Genomic DNA, 18,833 nt, shown 5'->3' with positions numbered 1-18,833 from the left:
GGAGGGCTCTTATTCGAATGTCAGATACTAATCATTATAATAATTATATTTAAAATATTGTACCTTGTAATATAAAAAAATACAATAAGACAAAAACATCCTGAGATCTGAATATGGTCTTAAAGAGAACTCTCTTGTCTGTATTGCCCCCTCAGGCCTACTTGACAAAGACAGGTATATGTCTGGTATGAATAACAGATAGTTGTTAACTAGTAGCATTTCACCTTTTTGACGATTTATCTTTTTAGGTCAACTGTCGTGTATTCACGACAAATAACACTGCGCTGCAATAACGCAGAGAACTGCGGTATAAATCCCATCCATATGCTATAAAGATTAGTCTTCCAGCACATAGACTGTTTACAGTGGCTCCTGATTCGTCAGTGAATGAAGATTGGCCGCCGTCTGCCGGTGTGGACCCGTCTATTCTATTGTTGCAGTTATTTGTCCGCAGTAGAATGGATAAAACATTTACATTGTATTCGGACAAAGCCGAAGACGTCGCTACCTCCTCTAGTTTCCGCCAGTTTAAAATAAATCATTTTCATCTCGATCTTAAAGTGGACTTTGAGCAGAAAACCATATCAGGTACCGAAACAGTACAGCTGCAGTGCATTCAGAATGGTCAAAGTGAGTTACAGCTGGATATTCATCCAACACTGTCTGTGCATGAGATCACGTTCAGTCCTAATGCACGTGACGTGACTGGACCACAACCAAATTTCTGATTCGAGACTTCACCAATTATGGGACAACTCTGGTCGTGAAGTTTCCAAAAACTTTCAACTCAGATGACAAACTTTAACTTCTAATCAAGTATACAGCTACTGATGGACCAGGGGTAAGCATGTAAACTGCTTTTAATATTTTTTGTTTAGTAATTTCCATAATGACAGCTGATGACAACTTGAGCATTTCTGTATGATCAAAACTGAAATCTGTTCAAATGGAAGAATCTTTTATTTCTCTTTCTGAACCTGTTTTTGACAGCCTTTATTTACTTCTGGTCTACAAATAAGCACCAATAATGCTAAAATGGTTAATTTGTTGTACAAGAAAGCGTGCATCACTTCTATGTAGATGTCATGGCTGGACCCAGTGCAGATGGCTGAGAAGAAGCTGCCATTCTTGTACACATCTGGGTTCCCTGTCCTGAACCGAAGCATGTTTCATGGCTTCCATACACCCATGACAAAGAGTACTTACTCGGCTGTTGTGCAGGTAATGTCTTACCAAATGCATGTATCTTCTTCCAGGTGTTTTGGCTGGAACCAGAGCAGACTGTGGGAAAGCTCAAGCCTTATGTTTTTACTCAAGGCCAGGCTGTTCTAAACCGCTCCATCTTCCCTTGCTTTGATACTCCAGCAGTAAAGAGCACCTACTCTGCAACAGTTCAGGTGAGGCCACTGGGCCTGTCAAAATGTTCACATATAAAGAGATAGAGGATATGGGTGTAAAGACATAATAGTTTACATAATCTGATGATTTGAAGTGGGATTAGATTTTATTAATCAGGAGTCAATTTGGATTCAAGGGGGAGAAAACGAAAAGTTCTTAGTGATATACTGGTAATTGTTCAGTTTTTTAATTTATTAATTTTTCATTATGACAGAATAATTGTCAAATAAATCATATTTTGGGGTTATAAGGAATTAATACTTGTTAGTGACAATGTTACAAGTGATAATGTTACAAAAGATTTTTATTTCAAATAATGCTTGTAATGTAAATAATGTAAAAAAAAAACACAATGAAGCGAAATAACTGTTTTCAGCATGTTTCTTGTTCAGAAGGCGCATATTAGAAAGATTTCTGAAGGATCATGCGACACTGACGACTGGAGTTATTGCAGCTGAAAATTCAGCTTTCCTATCACTGGAATAAATTACATTCATAATAAATATATTACATTTGTAAGATATATTAAAATGGAAAAGAGTTAAAAAGTAGAAAACAAAACTGGAAAGGTAATTTTAAATTGTAATAGTATTTCACAATAGTGCTGTTACTAAATATACTGTGCAGCTTTTTTTTTTTTTTTTTAATTTTTACTGCTAGTACATCCAACCTTGTGACCAACGTGAGGCTTCTTTCAAAAAAAAAGAAAATACAATAAATAAATAAAAAATCTTACAGAAAAAATATTGTTGAACCATATATATATATATAAAACATATTATTATTGTAATAATCACTTTCAACTGCATTTTCAGATCACGTGTCTGGACTGAGCCTTGTTTACTGCAGGCTGCCAAGCATGAGTATGATAATGTGATCGAAGAGTTCCTGTCCGTGGGAGAGAAACTGTTTGGACCCTACGTTTGGGGAAGGTGGGAAACTAAATGACCTGTAGTCGCCTCCCTTAAATATAGAGGCCACAACCGTTGGTTTCCAAGAGGTGGGGAATCTCCCTTGATCTAATGAACTATTAATAGTATGTGTTAAATGGTTAAATATTGAGGAACTAATTTGTTTCAATATAAGTGTGTCTAAACCATAGATATCTTTAGCCCTTGTGGACTTAACAGACATGACTACAGACATTTTCTTGTACCTATTCTGATCTCAATCTTGACTGTAAAATCACTAATTGTAGATAGTACATTTTCTGTAAAGATAAATAAAGTATTATGTAATAAATCTTCCACTACTTTTATTCAGTAGTGATTATATTACAATAGACATGTGTTTTGATCTGTTGTGATTGTTCAGATATGACGTGCTGTTCATGCCTCCATCCTTTTCCTTCGGCGGGATGGAGAACCCCTGCCTGACCTTTGTCACACCCTGTCTGCTGGCTGGCGATCGTTCTCTCGCTGACGTCATTGTACACGAGATCTGCCACAGCTGGTTTGGAAACCTCGTCACCAACGCCACCTGGGGTGATTTCTGGCTGAACGAGGGCTTCACCATGTACGTTCAGTGCAGGGTTTGCAGGGAGCTGTATGGTATGCTATATATTATTTGAACCTTCATTGAAGTATTCCACTAATAAAGACTTCAATAAAAAAAGAGATCCTCTTCTCAGGAGAGGCTTATACATGTCTGGAGGCAGCGACTGGTAAAGCTCTTCTCCGTCAGCACATGGACAACACTGGAAAGGACCATTCCCTCAATAAACTACGGGTTAAGATTGCACCAGGTAGGCCACGATTTTTAATTTGACATTGTAGGCCGAAAAAAAGATGGCAGTCTTCCATAACCTGGTTATTTTTATTGCAGAATTGTTTGTAACAGCCTCTGTCTTTTCTCTGCAGGTGTTGATCCTGATGATACCTACAATGACACGCCGTATGAGAAAGGTTTCTGCTTTGTTTCCTACCTAGCCAACCTCGCAGGAGATCAATCACGCTTTGACGCATTCCTCAAGGTTACTTGAACAATGTAATGTTTACAGAAACTGTTCTCAATTAATACTAATTATTATATTGAATGATATATATACATATATACAGTGGTAAGCATTTGAAGTGGATCAAAAACTTTAATCAAATTTCCTAAAACCTTTGAACTTCTTTGAGCCACTTCAAATGTTGACTACTTATTTATATCTATATATATATATATATACTACTAAAAACTGAAATATTGTGAAATAGTATTACAATTGAAAATGCATTAAAAATATATTTTTTTATTAAATGTATTCCTCGAATGGCAAAACAGAACTTTCAGAAGCCTTTACGTCAATCCTGTGTGCAGTGTTATTTTAGAATTATACCTTTATAGTTTTTATTAATATTTCGAATTAGCTTTGTTTTATTTTTTGTTCAATATTTAGTCGTTTTGTTTGGTGCTTGTCACTTTATTTATTGTTCTTTTAAATGTTACTATTTAGGTTCATTTTTTTTTTGGTTAAGTATTAGTTTTTATTTATTTCCAGTTAGTAATTTTAGTGCTTCAACTTAATTTTTTTGCAGCTTTATTTCAATTACCAGACATATTTTAGTTGAGGGTGCGGAAAAAGACCATTAGTACCATTTCTTTGTTATAAAATCACAAAAGCTAGACTAAATGAATACTGTTTGGTCAAACTGCCTTTTGCCATCAGCTTTGTTTCTTCTCGTTTGCTTTGTTAGGTCTGGATTTTGACAGCTGGCTCAATGTCCCTGGTTGGCCTCCATATGTTCCCGACCTCTCTGCTGGTCAGGAGCTTATGATCTGCAGGGATCATAACCTAGACTTGAAATCTATCTGCAAAACTGATATAAAACCGTGGAAGACCTACCAAACTGTCTACTTCTTGAATAAGATACTTGAGAAGTCACCACTTCCAGATGGTACAAAGAACTCCTTGTGTTTATGGTTTATTTTTATGGTTTAAGTAATATTGTAAAATAGATAACCCCATATAATATCCCCATGTTAACAGGTCACATAAAGAAGCTGGAATCAGAATCTGTGCATATGTATTTATAATTAGTTAATATTAACATTTTATTTATAATTCGTACAGCTCTTTGGACTTTTAATTAGATGGCCTGTATGAATAGAGATCAGTTGACCCTGTTTTAAAAGACTGATTTTCATGTTTTGCGTTCAGGGGAAACAGGTTTATCGGGCTCTTTGGAATGGATCAGAAGAGACAAAGACTCTGGCAATGGAAATTTTCGCAGCCACCTTGAAACAGCTTCACTTCAACATCCGCAATTATGTCAAAAAGATAATAACTTAAGCATAAATGAAATAGAAAAAATATAAGGGAAACCAATGTATCTGCAATGATCTGCTCCCGGGTATTTTAAAATTATGGGGCTTTGAGAATGGACTTGATTTTGTGAATTATATTTGTGTTTTTAATAAATAAAATATTTTCCAGGCATTTAATTACTTCCATATTTTTACATTTTAAAATGTATTGCATTTTTTTATATGAATAAATATTACAAATATAACATTTTTGTTTACATTACATTTGTAAACAAAAATAAAGCAGAGGACGTTTATTATTTGCACTTTAATAATAAACATTTTTTTTTAATTAATTAAATGTTAGACATCAATAATTAATTGAATTTTGTTTGCTTGCTTTTAATTTAGATATTAAAAGATTTCATTTCTGGACACATGCAAATTCAAGGACTTTTATTTTAGACGCTGACCACAGACATTAGATACTGTTGCAATGTGGATGGGATTACGCAAAACGTTATGCGTTGTTCGAATCGTTCTGTTATGCGCAGTAACTACGCAGCGTTATTCGCCTCCAACACAAGAGTCCTCAGCCTGCATTGTCCATGGGTGTGCCTAATGAGTCTGACGAATATTACTCTGAAGAATCTTCCTGACTGAATCTCCTTGTAGACGCACATCAGCCGTCATGAGTAACGTGAATGTAAGTCATAAAGCTTTAAAGAAGTACGCTAAACTTTAATTGAAGCAGTTTACTCTTATTTAGAGGAAATACTGCTTTGGAATACCACCAAGTTTGTTTAAGATAGCATTGCTTATCAGTTTATCAGCACACACTATTGATTAGTCATGCCATTAACTTAAACGCAAGCTGTTCAGTCGTTTCTATTAAAATAACGGCTTTGTCTTGTAGAAAACTAGATCCGCAGACAGTTCTTGAAATGGGATACCAAAGCATAAACGTCAGAGTTTATTTTTGGAAATACAGATGATTCATTCAAGCATTTGGGCGGAGATTTTTTTTGTTACATTTGTCTTTTCAACCATGTTTATGTGCACTCATCTGGATTTCAGTTCACTACAGTTGCAGTCGGGGTTGGAGTGGTGCTGGTCTCAACAGCAGGTCTGCTGGGTTATTATTACTTTAACAGGAAAAGGAAACCACAGATTACTCTGATTGATCCCTCTGAAAAATACAAACTGAGACTAGTAGACAAAGAGGTATTTGCCCTATATTTATTTCCACGTGCTAGATCTTATATTTGTGATACTGACAAGATGCTGACAAAATAAGACATTTTTCTTCCCTGCAGATCATAAGCCATGATACCCGCAGGTTTCGCTTCGCCCTGCCCAGCCCGCAGCATATTTTGGGTTTACCTGTTGGTGAGTAGTCTTTGAGGACTGGGTGGTGGGTCGACGGTTTGTCTGGTGCTAATACAAAGATTGCAGGGTTTGGTCTGAAACGTGCTTAAATCCCACACCTGTCCTTTCGTGTTGACTGCTTTGGATAAGTGTGCTAAATGATAAATGAGCTTAGGCTTTGAAAAGCAGCTTGTTTAAACACGCACATTTGCTTGAGACTAATTGCAGACATTTGGACACTCATCAGATTTGTAGAGAAAATGCGGATCTGTCCTGATGTTTACCAATAGCAGACCGTGAAGGATTGACTGTTTGTCAAAACAAGGGTTTAAAGGCATAGTTCACCCAAAAATGAAAATTCTGTCATTAATGACTCACCCTTATGATGTTCCAAATCTGTTCCCAAATTACACAAATTAATATATTTTTGATGAAATCAGAGAGCTTTCTGACCCTGCATCGACAGCAATGCAAGGACATCATTAAAACTGTGACATCAGAGGTTCAACCTTAATTTAAGGAAGCTACGAAAAAAATGTTTATGCACAAAGAAAATTGTTGTTCTCGTTGCACACATAATCTCGCATGCTTTTCCTCATATCTCCTGATAGCAATGCAAAATAAGTTTAATAAAAATATTTGTTGATATATACAAATCTGTATTGGCACTATTTAAAAGTTATGGGTCAGTAAGTTGTTTTTTGTTGTTTGTTTGTTTTTTGTTTTTAATAAATAAAATGTTTCAATTTATCAAGTAACAACATTTATAATATTACAAAATATTTCATTTCAAATAAATGTTAAAAACATTATGTTAACATTATCTTAAAAATATTAAGCAGGTGAACTGTTAATAATATGAAATGCTTCTTGAGCAGCAAATCAGCATATTAGAATAATTTCTACAATGTGACGCTAAACATTCCCTGTCTTTCTTTCTCAAGGCAAGCATGTTTATCTGTCTGCAAGGATTGATGGTAATTTGGTTGTGCGTCCTTACACACCGGTGTCCAGCGACAATGACAAGGGATTCGTTGACCTCGTTGTGAAGGTTCATATTCTCTATATTTCTTTTGAAATGCTCCTGTAGTTTTAAATGGTAGTATTAGAGCTGACATGTTTCTTTCTGCAGATTTATTTTAAGAATGTGCACCCAAAGTTCCCAGAAGGGGGAAAGATGTCCCAGTACCTGGAGAGTTTGAGGATCGGAGACGTGATTGACTTCAGGGGACCAGGAGGTTTGCTGGAGTACAAAGGACAAGGTCTGACTCACACATACTCACACATTTACTGAATTAAGGTGGAACTATTTACACTGTGGTCACACCTTACACCTACATCCCCTCCCAACAGGTTGCTTCGCTATACAGGCCGATAAGAAGGCCCCTGCTGAGACTAAGACTGCAAGAGCATTGGGTCTTATAGCTGGAGGAACAGGTAGAGCGTCTTTCTCCTTGTTCACAGTCATAATGAAGCCGTATAATCACTAAAATAATTTGTCCTCCTCCCTTTGTAGGCATTACACCAATGTTGCAGCTGATTCGTGACATCGTCAAAAACTCAAGTGACATGACGACATGCAGCCTGCTGTTTGCCAACCAGGTCTATTAGAAAAGGGCTTGTTTCAGATGTATTCATGAAATAAACATTGTTTTAGTTTGCTCATAAACAAAATGATGTTCAGACAGATTCAACTGCTTAGCAAGTATAAAATTAATTTGTTTACCTTTCGTCTGCCTTCCAGACTGAGAAGGACATTCTGCTGAAGGATGAACTGGAGGAGCTTCAGGCGAGGCATCCAGATCGCTTTAAACTCTGGTACACCGTGGACAGAGCTCCTGCAGGTATATGACTTCCTACTAGATAGTAAAGTTTGATACATTGATATATTTGCTCATAAATACAGTAAAAACTGTAATCTTGTGAAACATTATTACAATCTAAGATAAGTGTTTTCTATTTTAATGTACTTTAAAATATAATTTATTCCTGATATTTTTTTCTCCTGTCAGGAATCTGTCTCAGATTCCTGAGACAGCCATTTTTCAGTCTTCAGTAACACACAGTCCTTCAGAAATCATTCTAATGTAATGATTTGCTGCTAAAGAACCAGTACCAATGTTGAAAACATTTGTGCTACTTAATGTTTTTGTGGAAACAAAATCAGTATTTTTTTCTGGATTTTTTTTTTATAAATAGAAAGCAGAGAATAGGAAAAACTGCATTTATTTGATTAATTATATAATATATAATTAATGCAGAAGTATTTACTATCATTCTTTAACAATTTAATGCATCCTTTCTGAATAAAACTATTCTAAAAATGTCTTAATGACCCCCCAATTTTGAATTTGACATTTTTTTTTAAATACAATTTAAAAAATTGTATTTATACATATTACTTGACCACCTATGAATGATGAGCATGTTTTACATTTTTGTGCATGAAATCCAAATTTGTAACAACTGTCCTAATAAAATAAAATGTCAGCTAATTTGACCTTTTATATTACATGACAAATTTAGTTTAGCTTTCACAATGTCATCAATGCGGACAGAAAATAATGATATTTATGAATTAATAGATTTGAATATTTGTGGGAAAAGTATTTTTTACATTAAAATATTAAAGAAAATGAAAACTAATGTACACATGCATTCAGTGTTTAAGGCAAATTTGGACAAATTACCTTTCTGAATCTAAACTTGGATCAACATTTCTAAGAACTTGGGATGTGTTTAAGATTAGATATTTTTTTATTTTTTATCATATGGTTTTCTTTGACATTTGCACACATTGACTTCTTTGCAGATTGGGAGTACAGTCAGGGCTTCATCAGTGCTGAGATGATTCAGGAGCACCTGCCTCCACCCAGTGATGACTCTATGATCCTCATGTGCGGTCCACCTCCCATGATCCAGTTTGCTTGCAATCCCAACCTTGACAAATTGAGCTACCAGCAGAGCCAACGCTTCGTCTATTAGACCGTTCCTGTTGTTCAGGCCCCAGACACAAATAACTCCAAAGATACTAAGTTGCGCGCAATCGTATTTAAGCAAATATGGCATTACAAATCTGATCATATAAATATATAGCAAATATCCTTTTTGTGGACAGTATATATTAAATGCTTAAGTGCTAGTCTGTCCAAAAGTAATAGATTCTTCATTTTAAAGCCTATAATACGATACAGAGACTGTCTGCTGTATCCTCAGGCTTTATATTGACAATTTTGCCTTGATATGCATAAAACTCACAATAAGATGCTAAATAAAATTCCCAATTTAATGCACTTTTAAAAGGCACCAGTGTGTATCAACACCTGCTTGCTGAATTTAATGCTGAATATTATAATTCATGTGCCTGTGTGACGTGATGTATGTATACTGCATTTGCTTTCACTGGAGTATTTTTGTATGCATGTTGCACTCCACATATGTTTATCTGTTATGTTAACAATATTGAATTTTAAAAGCAATGCAGTTGTTAATATTGAATGCACTAAATGAGAGGCAACAAAGAAGAGCTTATTAAATTGTTTTCACTGGCATCTTGTTTTTAATTCCTTTTCCCCCAGCAATACATGATGGCCATAATATGATGCTCACATTTGCATTCACTGAGATTATAAAGACTGATGAGGATTGGGGATTACAGGAGATTGTAAGGCCAGCTGGTATAACACAAAATACTCCTTGCTGAAAGACTGATAGTAGGGTTTTTATCTTCCTAAATCTGGCCAGCACGTGCTAGATAAATGTGACCATTACACAAACGCTGCGATATGGTAAAGCACTTCAGTACTTTCTGAGCTGCCCTTTTAGATGGATGTTCAACCGTTACTGTCTGGTCTTTTTCAATACAATAAATCACCTGCTGGAGATTAATGATCTAAATTTGGAAACCTTCATAAGAACCATCAAATAAATGGGTTAGTGCCACTAAAGCGTTACAAAATCTAGCTCCGCCTTTCTCCAGCAGGCGGCGCCACCGCGGCGTTAATTCAAAGACAACAGCGAGCCGGTTTGAACTCGCCGTCTGACATTCAGCGGTAGCTTGCAACTCTATTTCTCCATCCTGCTGCTGTTTTGGTGGCCATCCGGAAGAGATCCTATTTCTTTAACAACAGATCCGGACATCAGGTAACCAACTGCACGATAAAATGCATCATTATTTAAACTTAAAGGCAAAACTGTGTCATAATGTTGTTGTAAACGCATCCAGACAGAAACGTTAGTTTAGCGGTGAGCAGCGGTTTCCGTCTCTCAATGCTAACCTGCTCTAATTATAACCCTTTTGTATTTTTCAAAGGGCTTTATGTCGTACTAATTAATTAATCGCCGTTAGAGATACATTTGTGTATCATATAGCTGTAGTTTTATCATTGTTGCTATGTTATGCATAATGTAAGAGTTGTTAATGACGTGTACCGGTGTTTTGGCTGCTCCTCTCCTAAAATATAAAGCCCGTTGTTAGCCAGCAGGCTAATTACCGTTATTCCCAGGTATGAGATGAATGATGTCAATTCATACAGAGATCAATGCTAGTTATAACGGTTATATTTCGAAATCTGCTGAGCTGTCTACCGAGACGGTGTATTTGGAACAAAAAGTTCGATTCGAAATAGTGGTGAGGATTTTGATTCACCCCAGTGACTCGAATCTTTTAACTCCATTCACAATATAATCTCAACCAATTCGTTTTATTATGCTGTACAGGTGCATCTCAGACAGTGAATTGGTGGCTTTTTTTTAATGTGAGCCAAAATCATCACAATTAATAGAGCCAAAGACTTAAACTACTTCAGTCCGTGTGCATTGAATTTATTTAATACACAAGTTTCACAATTTGAGTTGAATTAATGAAATAAATGAACTTTTTCACGACATTCTAATTTATTGAGATGCATCTGTATACGGATTTTTTTTTTTTTTTTTTTTCAACTGTTAGAAATTATTCTTGTCAAGCTGTCGAAAGAAGACAACAGTTATTGAATAAACAATAAAGAGTAACGTTACCCAGAATGTTCTTACTTCATTTACAAATACATGGTCATCTGTAATTCACTTTCGCACATTCATGACTCTTCTTCACAAACTAAATGTCTTATTTGTTCTTGGGCTAAATCAGAGTTTTGTTTTAATATATTGCCATTGGTTCCTGAAATATTTTTTACCCATGAGGATTTTAAGTCTTTGTTTTAACGAGTTATAAGCCATGAACCAAAACAACCAGCTACGATTTTAATCATAAATATTAAAAACTTTGATTTAAAACCAAAAAGGTACTTAAAAATCATGTCAAAAGACAATAGTACAAGACATTATGCTCTGTCATCATTTACTCATGCTCATGTTGTTCCAAGCCTGTATCAATTTCTTTCTCCTGCTGAACACAATATATTTATTGAAGAATGTTGGTAACCAAACAGTTGCTGGTAGCCATTGACTTCAAATTGGAACAACATCTAGGTGAATAAATTATGACAAAATTTTCATTGTTGAGTGAACAACCTTTAAATGAGGTGAACCAAAATCCTGTGAAGTGCTGCACATTGACATTAATGATGGCTAAATAGTAAAATATATAAGATATATTTTATATTTATTGTAAAATATGCTTTTTCAAAATTTTAAGTAGTTTGGGAGCATACAGAGACTGATTCTACTACGTCATTCAGGAAATTTACTGAAGTGATTTTGTACGATTTGATTGTTGCAGCTCTGATTCCTTGACAGTTCTCTGCAAAATAATGTTTTTTTTTTTTTTGTTTTTTGTTTTTTTTTTTTACCAGGAATTCCCCTGTTAAACATTGTCCCGTTAAACAGATTATTTAAAAAAAAAAAATTTTGAAATTATGTGGGCTGATGACTTCAACAAAAGCATATCTTATAAATTAATAACCTTGTAGCTCACAGTAGGCTTGCTTTTAAAGGTTTATAAGTTATTGTTTAAAACTCTATGGAGGAAATTTAATGAGATGTTTACTATGGAAACCTAATGCTCACACTCCATTAACGTTTCAGCGAGTGATGAAATTTAGTCAGTACATGGTAGCGAACAAGAATGAAAAAAAAAATACACAAATTATAATGTGCCTATGATGTCAAAATAAGGTGTCATGGAAAACAGCTCTTTTGGTTTTGAAACTCAGCCAGTGTGAACTATTTTTGTAGCAATGTGAGCAGAGATGATGGCTAGTTGCTGTTTTTTTTTTTCCTTCCAAGACTGAATGCAATTTCATAGTGAAGCAAACATCAGGAGGCAGGTTTAGACCTGCCAGTGTTCAGAGCTCCTGCCAGAGGTAAGCAGTCTGTTGTAGTTGTTATGGGTCACTGATGTTGTCATAACTTTACTTAGGCTGTGAAGTTCTGTTTTGAATGAATGTATTATATTTGGCCCTCAGTGAACTGAAGTGGAGGCTTTAGAGTTCTGAGACGGGTCACAGGGCAGTCTACTGATGTCAGGCCAAATCAGGTCTGCCAGTCACGCAGACTGCCAGGTCACGGAGGAATGCCACGTTCCAGCCGACTTGGAGCTAATGGAGCTGGGTCCCCTGCTGAAGGAAAACAGCCCCATAGGAGCCAAAGGTGTCCAGTCAGAGGCAAGCCATGTAATTATTAATCAGAATGCATTACAGAGTCTTTCATATTCAGTGCCAGCAGTGTTGCAGGCTCCTTTTGAGCTCTGATTGTGCCTACAGGGAGCAAACAGTCTTGCTGATGAAGAGGAGGATGAAGAAGTTGGAGAAGTTCTGACGCTCCCACTGCAGGCTCACCATGCAATGGAGAAGATGGAGGAGTTTGTGCATAAGGTGTGATCGTCACACATACCATATTTTCCGGACTATAAGTCGCACTTTTTTTGGCTGGTACTGCGATTTATAGTCAGGTGTGACTTATTTATAAAAAAATTAATTTTACATGAACCAAGAGAAATGAACTAGGAGACATGAACCAAGAGAAAACATTACCGTCTCCAGCCACGAGAGGGCGCTCTATGCTGCTCAGTGCTCCTGTAGTCTCCCACTGAAAACATAGAGTGCCCTCTGGCAGCTGGAGATGGTAATGTTTTCTCTTGGTTCTTGGTTCTAAATAAATGCTACTTATAGTCCAGTGCGACTTATGTTTTTTTTCCTCATCATAATGTATTTTGGGACTTTTGCGACTTCTACTCAGGTGCGACTTATAGTCCAAAAAATACGTATTAAATGTATTAAAGTTTGAACAGAAATGAAATAAAAGTCATGCTGGGTCACTGTTCTGCAGGTCTGGGAGGGCCGCTGGAGGGTCATTCCCTTTCATGTCCTGCCGGAGTGGCTAAAAGACAATGACTACCTCCTACATGGTCATCGGCCTCCCATGCCATCATTTCGTGCCTGCTTTGGGAGCATTTTTAGGATCCACACAGAGACTGGGAATATCTGGACTCATTTGTTGGGTAAGATTAGGGTTACAGTGTCTAGCCGTCAGAGAGAATGGTGCCTGTTGTGCACCTCATGCATATATTTAGTGCATTGAGTATGCAGCAGCTCAGTTACGAGAACAAACACCGCTCTAATTTGGAGAGCAAGTGGGATCAGGATAAACCTTTTACTTATGCTGAAATGTATCAGCTATTTTATAGTAACAAATGAAACAGAAATTTGTTATTAAGATTTCAAGTTTCAAATAATTATATAAAATAATATCAAAAGCAAAGCGTCCATGATAAAGAAAAGGAAAGCATTTCAAACAATCTAGTCTAAAACACATATGCCAAGCAGTGTTTTCATTGTTACCTAAAGGTAAAAATATTTTAAATGGTTTTTAAATAAATACTATAATAAAATATGAATTTTAGATGCAAAAAAGATGAACATTTAGAGCCATTGTCTGTATGAATTGCATTTTAAATAAATTAAATATCCAGTCAAAGATTAAAATAAGTGTTACATTGACCAATTACATGTTTGTTTGTTTGTTTTTTTTCCCCCACAGGATTAATCTTATTCTTGTGCCTGGGCACACTTACCATGCTAAGACCCAATATGTACTTCATGGCCCCGTTGCAGGAGAAGGTGGTGTTCGGGATGTTCTTCTTGGGTGCAGTGCTGTGCCTCAGCTTCTCTTGGCTTTTTCACACGGTCTACTGCCATTCTGAGAAAGTCTCTCGCACTTTCTCCAAGTAAGTATATTGTCTTGTTACTAACTGTAACAAGATAATATCTATTTCAAGTGATTTTTAAGTGCCTTTGATCTCTCTGTTTCTCATGTTCTTTCTCTCTCTCTTTCAGACTAGACTACTCTGGCATTGCTTTGCTGATCATGGGCTCTTTTGTACCCTGGCTTTACTACTCCTTCTACTGCTCTCCTCAGCCACGTCTCATCTACCTCACAATCGTCTGTGTGTTGGGCATTGCAGCTATTATCGTTGCCCAGTGGGACCGTTTCTCCACTCCCCGACACAGACCCACCAGAGCAGGTGGGCAGTCACTTATTTGCAATAATGTTGGAAGTTTTGATGTGATGCAATGAAAAATAAATTTGTCTGGTCATGAAGTCAGTCAAAATACATGCAAGTTTGTCACTTGATTTGGTTTTTGCTGCAGTGCACTTGGGCAGCCCCGCCCACAGCAAAATCTCATTGGTCTACTCTAAAATCTTGCTCTTCGTAAGTTTAATTGGCTGTAGATATGGAATGGAATTTTTTTTTTCATACTGTTTTTTTAATGTTTGATGTTAAATTGCTTTTTGAACAAGAAAAAAAAAATTAAGGTTGGATTTGGTAATTGATTAGGTAATTAAACTAAAACCTGAAAAAATATATATTTTCATTGGTTGAAATAAAATGAAATATAAAACGAAAATATATAAATGAAAATGTGAATTTTATTTCAGCTAGTTAATATTTTTTATTAAAAAATAAATAAATGACAAAACAAACACCAAATTACTAAAAACTTAAATAATAAATAAATAACAGCTAATTTAAAATAAACTAAAACTGTAATAGTGCCTCCAGTAAGGCTAAATAACAGCAATGCATTAATTAATGTAAAAATGTTTTCTTTAGGAGTTTTCATGGGTCTTGGACTGAGCGGGATCATCCCCACCATGCATTTCACCATTGAGGAGGGTTTCGTCAAGGCCACTACTGTTGGACAGATGGGCTGGTTCTATTTAATGGGCGCTATGTACATCACAGGTGCTGGGCTGTATGCTGCACGCATCCCAGAGCGCTATTTCCCGGGCAAATGCGATATTTGGGTAAGATAATGTGTTTTTGTTTTGTCATAGTGAAGAAATAAGTTCCTTTAATCTTGTTCTGAAATATAGTGATTTGCGCATGTTTTACTCAACTTCTTTTGCTCTCTTTTTAGTTTCACTCACACCAGATATTTCATGTGCTGGTGGTGGCAGCGGCCTTCATTCATTTCTATGGCGTGTCCAACCTGCAGGAGTTCCGCTATGGACTTGAGGGAGGCTGCACTGATGACACTCTCCTCTGAGAGCTCTGCAAACATCCCTTTTCAATTAGGATTTTTAGTGCACACATTTCTACTCATTCCTTGATTTTGTTTTAATTTCCCTTTGAGTTTTTTCCCTGATTGTTTTGACTTATTATTTTTTTCCTGTTACATAGAGTCCATGACTTTTCATTTGATGAAAGTGTTTGTGTGGTTAAAGGGTTAAAGGGCACTGAAAAAGTATCCAATAGCTGGAACATGATGACTCTTGTTATCATCAAACTTTAATTTGAGCACAATCTCATGGGATTTGGACTTGTTTCTTTTGTAGTGAAAAGCACTTTCACTGAGCTGTAGACTTTCCCCTTCAGAATATAATGCATCTAAGTTTTGCTTAATGTAAACCAACAATTCTTGGCATCATTTGATGCACACCCAAAAAAATTGCCCAAACTTTGATGAATAGAGCAATGTGTTTGATTGGAAACTGCACAAGGGGCAAATAAGGGTTTGAGGGGTTTAGGTAAAACCTACCAGCTTGGAAAATACTTCTAGGTCAAAATAAAAACACACATACAGGTCAACTATCGCACCTTACAGCACAGATATCAAATATCATTGTTATTAAAGCTTCTGCATGGATATATCTGTGCAGCCTGTAAAGTATAAACTTTCCTGTAAAGTATAAGAATATTCCTGTGCCTTAGGCCACTGGAAATAGGTTTAAAATAGATGGGCCAAAACTACAGTGTAGTAAATTTCATTAGTTTCAAGCATAGCTAGTTAATTTACTTAAGCAAGCTATCCAATCATATAAACCAATAAAAAAGTTTGACCTTTATTGATGAACTTTCTCAAACTGCTGTTTGAAAAAAGTAGTGTTGGATCCTTTTTAACTAAAGCTTACTGTGTGGCTTTACCACAGAGACTAACCTATCCATATATCCATGTGTTATGTGTAGAGGTGATATGCCATTTACATTTACCTGAAATGTGAATGTTTAAATAAATATTTATGGATCCTACGCTGTGTGTCTTTTATTTGGTGGATTTATATGATGGAGATTAATTGTTCACACAACAGTGGAGATTTTGATATGTTCACAATTTGATCCCTGTAAGTCTCTTTTATTATAGATCTGCATAAAAACACGTTCCCCTTTGCGAATTATATCTAAATAAATAATTTTAAATATGCAATAATCCATGTGTGACTTTGGTGTTCCCATCATACGAACAAAACAACGACTAATATCGTTTGAAAATGGAGTCTTGTGTTATTCTGAGCGGAACGTAAAAGTCGTCTCTTGTTTTCAACCGGTCTGCTTCAGCGGTTGTGCAAATATTAGCATTAGCCAACAGTAGTCCGCTAGTATTCACCAAGTAGTGTCTATTATTGTGTTTACACCTAAGTTACCATATTTGTTCTCAACATTTCTAAGACTATATTTGGGTAATACATCTGTCTTAAGATCAATTTCCCTCATGATTTGACTCATAGGCGAGTATTTTTCCTTACTAGTCACTATTTATATTAATATCATATTAGATGACCGTGCTTAATCAAGTAATAATTGCTCAATTCTAATTGATTGTATGTTTTGTTTTCAGTTTGAACCAGATTGCTTACTAACATGGATGACAGCAAACAGACCTGCTCTCCCGAGGGATCTGTAGACCCCTCTCTTGTGTCAGAAGATGGTAAAAATGTGAAAGCAGTGTTGTGCCAGAGATGTGGCTCCAAAGTGCTCTGCCCAGGCATGGCACTGTTTGCAGAAAAGGAGGTGATTTTTAAAAAATATAGTTATGGTTGATGTGTTATGTCACTTAAAAAATAGAATTTACACCGAGTAATTCACAGAATTATAGTATAGTCTGTATGATGATGAGAATGTTATTTTAAGACTGTTGTGTCCTCTGTATTCTTCACAACACCTGTTCCCATTTCCCAGCTTTTTCTGCCTGCAATGAAAAAGAAAACCTCCATTGGTCAATCAGACGGGACGTTGGATGGGGACACATTGACAGCTCACTGGCTGGTTGATGACATGTACACTTTTGAGAATGTGGGCTTTACAAAAGATGTAGGCAAAGTAAAGTTCCTTATTTGTGCAGATTGTGAGATCGGACCTATTGGTTGGCATTGCCTGGATGACAAGAAGAGCTTCTATGTGGCATTGGACAGGGTGAACCATGAATAGAGCACATACTGAAATCACTGATATGAAAATTCTGTGGTATTCGACTACATGACACAAATGGATTTCATATTTTATTATGTTGGCAGAGTTCAGTTGGTTTTTGTTTAATGTTTTCATTCTCACCACACTGTATGCTTACATGTACCACTGCACCTGTCTATCATCAGTCTGCCAAAAAGAAATGGAGACAATGCTTTTAAACATTCCTTAACACTAGTTCTTTCCATCCTTCTTATCTAGATGTTTTGTGTATGAAAAGATTTCCCTGTCATGTAACAATAATTCATCATTGCTCATTTCACCATTTCAGCAGACACTTGCAATATTAACTGAAACAAGTAAAATAAAGCTGATAACAACTAAAATTGATCTGAGGCTTTTGTAGAAAATTTTCAACATTTCTCTCATCATCACAGTTTATGTGCAATAGATTAGAAAATGGCACTAAAATACAACAAGAACTCAAGAGTTAAACTGTCAGAACAAATTCATCTTGATAATGTCAGATAACTTTGGTAGAAAGCTAGGTAGTTAATTAGGTTGAATAGCTGTCAACAGTTAAATTTAAGTACACAATTAGCTAATACCAATTTAGGTCAACCAGTTACCAAGCTATGCTTAATTTTACATTTTATCCATTTTAGCAGCACTTTTATTAATTTTGTTCAGTCTGTGTTGCAACACTTAAGCAAAAAGCGGGGAAGTTGTGGCCTAGTGGTTAGAGAGTTTGACTCCTAACCCTAAGGTTGTGGGTTTGAGTCTCGTGCTGGCAATATCATTACTGAGGTGCCCTTGAGCAAGGCACTGAACCCCCAACTGCTCCCAGGGTGCCACAGCATAAACGGCTCCCTACTGCTGTGTGTGTGCACTTTGGACGGGTTAAATGCAGAGCACAATTTCTGAGTATGGGTCACCACAATTGGCTGTATGTCACATCACTTTTTTTTTTTTTAAACCATGGGCAGGTCAAAGAATCTGAATTTTTTTTGGCCTTTAATTTGTATCAATTTTTCTAATAGTCCACTGTACAAATGATTTTTTGGTATAATTTCACTGTTTACTTTATTTTGCTATCCTTACTTATTTTTATAAATTAACTATAGAGTCCTGCATCCACTGGTAAAAAATATTTTTTTTTAATTATATTTGGTGTTTTTGGTTTGACTGTATACAAATATGTACACAC

At 36.0% G+C, this 18,833-nt stretch overlaps 3 protein-coding genes and 1 pseudogene across 7 annotated transcripts; all 4 read left to right on the top strand.

Moving 5' to 3' along the window:
• The first annotated feature begins 176 nt into the window (after positions 1-176).
• Positions 177-4,822, top strand: LOC113110601 (aminopeptidase B-like; annotated as a pseudogene).
• A 352-nt stretch (positions 4,823-5,174) lies between these two features.
• LOC113111180 (NADH-cytochrome b5 reductase 3-like) lies at positions 5,175-9,548 on the top strand. Its single transcript, XM_026275691.1, has 9 exons — positions 5,175-5,335; positions 5,707-5,853; positions 5,946-6,018; positions 6,942-7,048; positions 7,130-7,259; positions 7,351-7,434; positions 7,514-7,599; positions 7,742-7,841; positions 8,810-9,548. The coding sequence occupies exons 1-9, from the start codon at positions 5,321-5,323 to the stop codon at positions 8,980-8,982; spliced, it is 915 nt and encodes a 304-aa protein (XP_026131476.1). The 5' UTR covers positions 5,175-5,320; the 3' UTR covers positions 8,983-9,548.
• A 437-nt stretch (positions 9,549-9,985) lies between these two features.
• On the top strand, positions 9,986-16,471 carry LOC113111179 (adiponectin receptor protein 1). 5 transcript variants are annotated; one of them, XM_026275689.1, is made up of 9 exons: positions 9,986-10,140; positions 12,226-12,302; positions 12,405-12,602; positions 12,702-12,812; positions 13,267-13,438; positions 13,978-14,164; positions 14,274-14,461; positions 15,053-15,246; positions 15,360-15,488. In XM_026275689.1, the coding sequence occupies exons 3-9, from the start codon at positions 12,459-12,461 to the stop codon at positions 15,486-15,488; spliced, it is 1,125 nt and encodes a 374-aa protein (XP_026131474.1). In that variant the 5' UTR covers positions 9,986-10,140; positions 12,226-12,302; positions 12,405-12,458. The 5 variants fall into 5 exon arrangements, with proteins under 5 accessions (XP_026131474.1, XP_026131471.1, XP_026131473.1 ...); XM_026275686.1 differs by having other exon boundaries at positions 12,405-12,611; XM_026275688.1 differs by lacking the exon at positions 12,226-12,302 and having other exon boundaries at positions 9,994-10,140; positions 12,405-12,611.
• Positions 16,472-16,760: 289 nt separating this feature from the next.
• On the top strand, positions 16,761-18,016 carry LOC113111181 (guanine nucleotide exchange factor MSS4). The gene is made up of 3 exons (XM_026275692.1): positions 16,761-16,947; positions 17,058-17,230; positions 17,399-18,016. The coding sequence occupies exons 2-3, from the start codon at positions 17,081-17,083 to the stop codon at positions 17,645-17,647; spliced, it is 399 nt and encodes a 132-aa protein (XP_026131477.1). The 5' UTR covers positions 16,761-16,947; positions 17,058-17,080; the 3' UTR covers positions 17,648-18,016.
• Positions 18,017-18,833: the final 817 nt, after the last annotated feature.

Source organism: Carassius auratus, chromosome 11 (assembly GCF_003368295.1).
Source record: "Carassius auratus strain Wakin chromosome 11, ASM336829v1, whole genome shotgun sequence".
Lineage (NCBI taxonomy): Eukaryota > Metazoa > Chordata > Actinopteri > Cypriniformes > Cyprinidae > Carassius > Carassius auratus.
The sequence above is the reverse complement of the archived record's forward strand: the minus strand, read 5'-3'. Positions and strand labels throughout refer to the sequence as shown.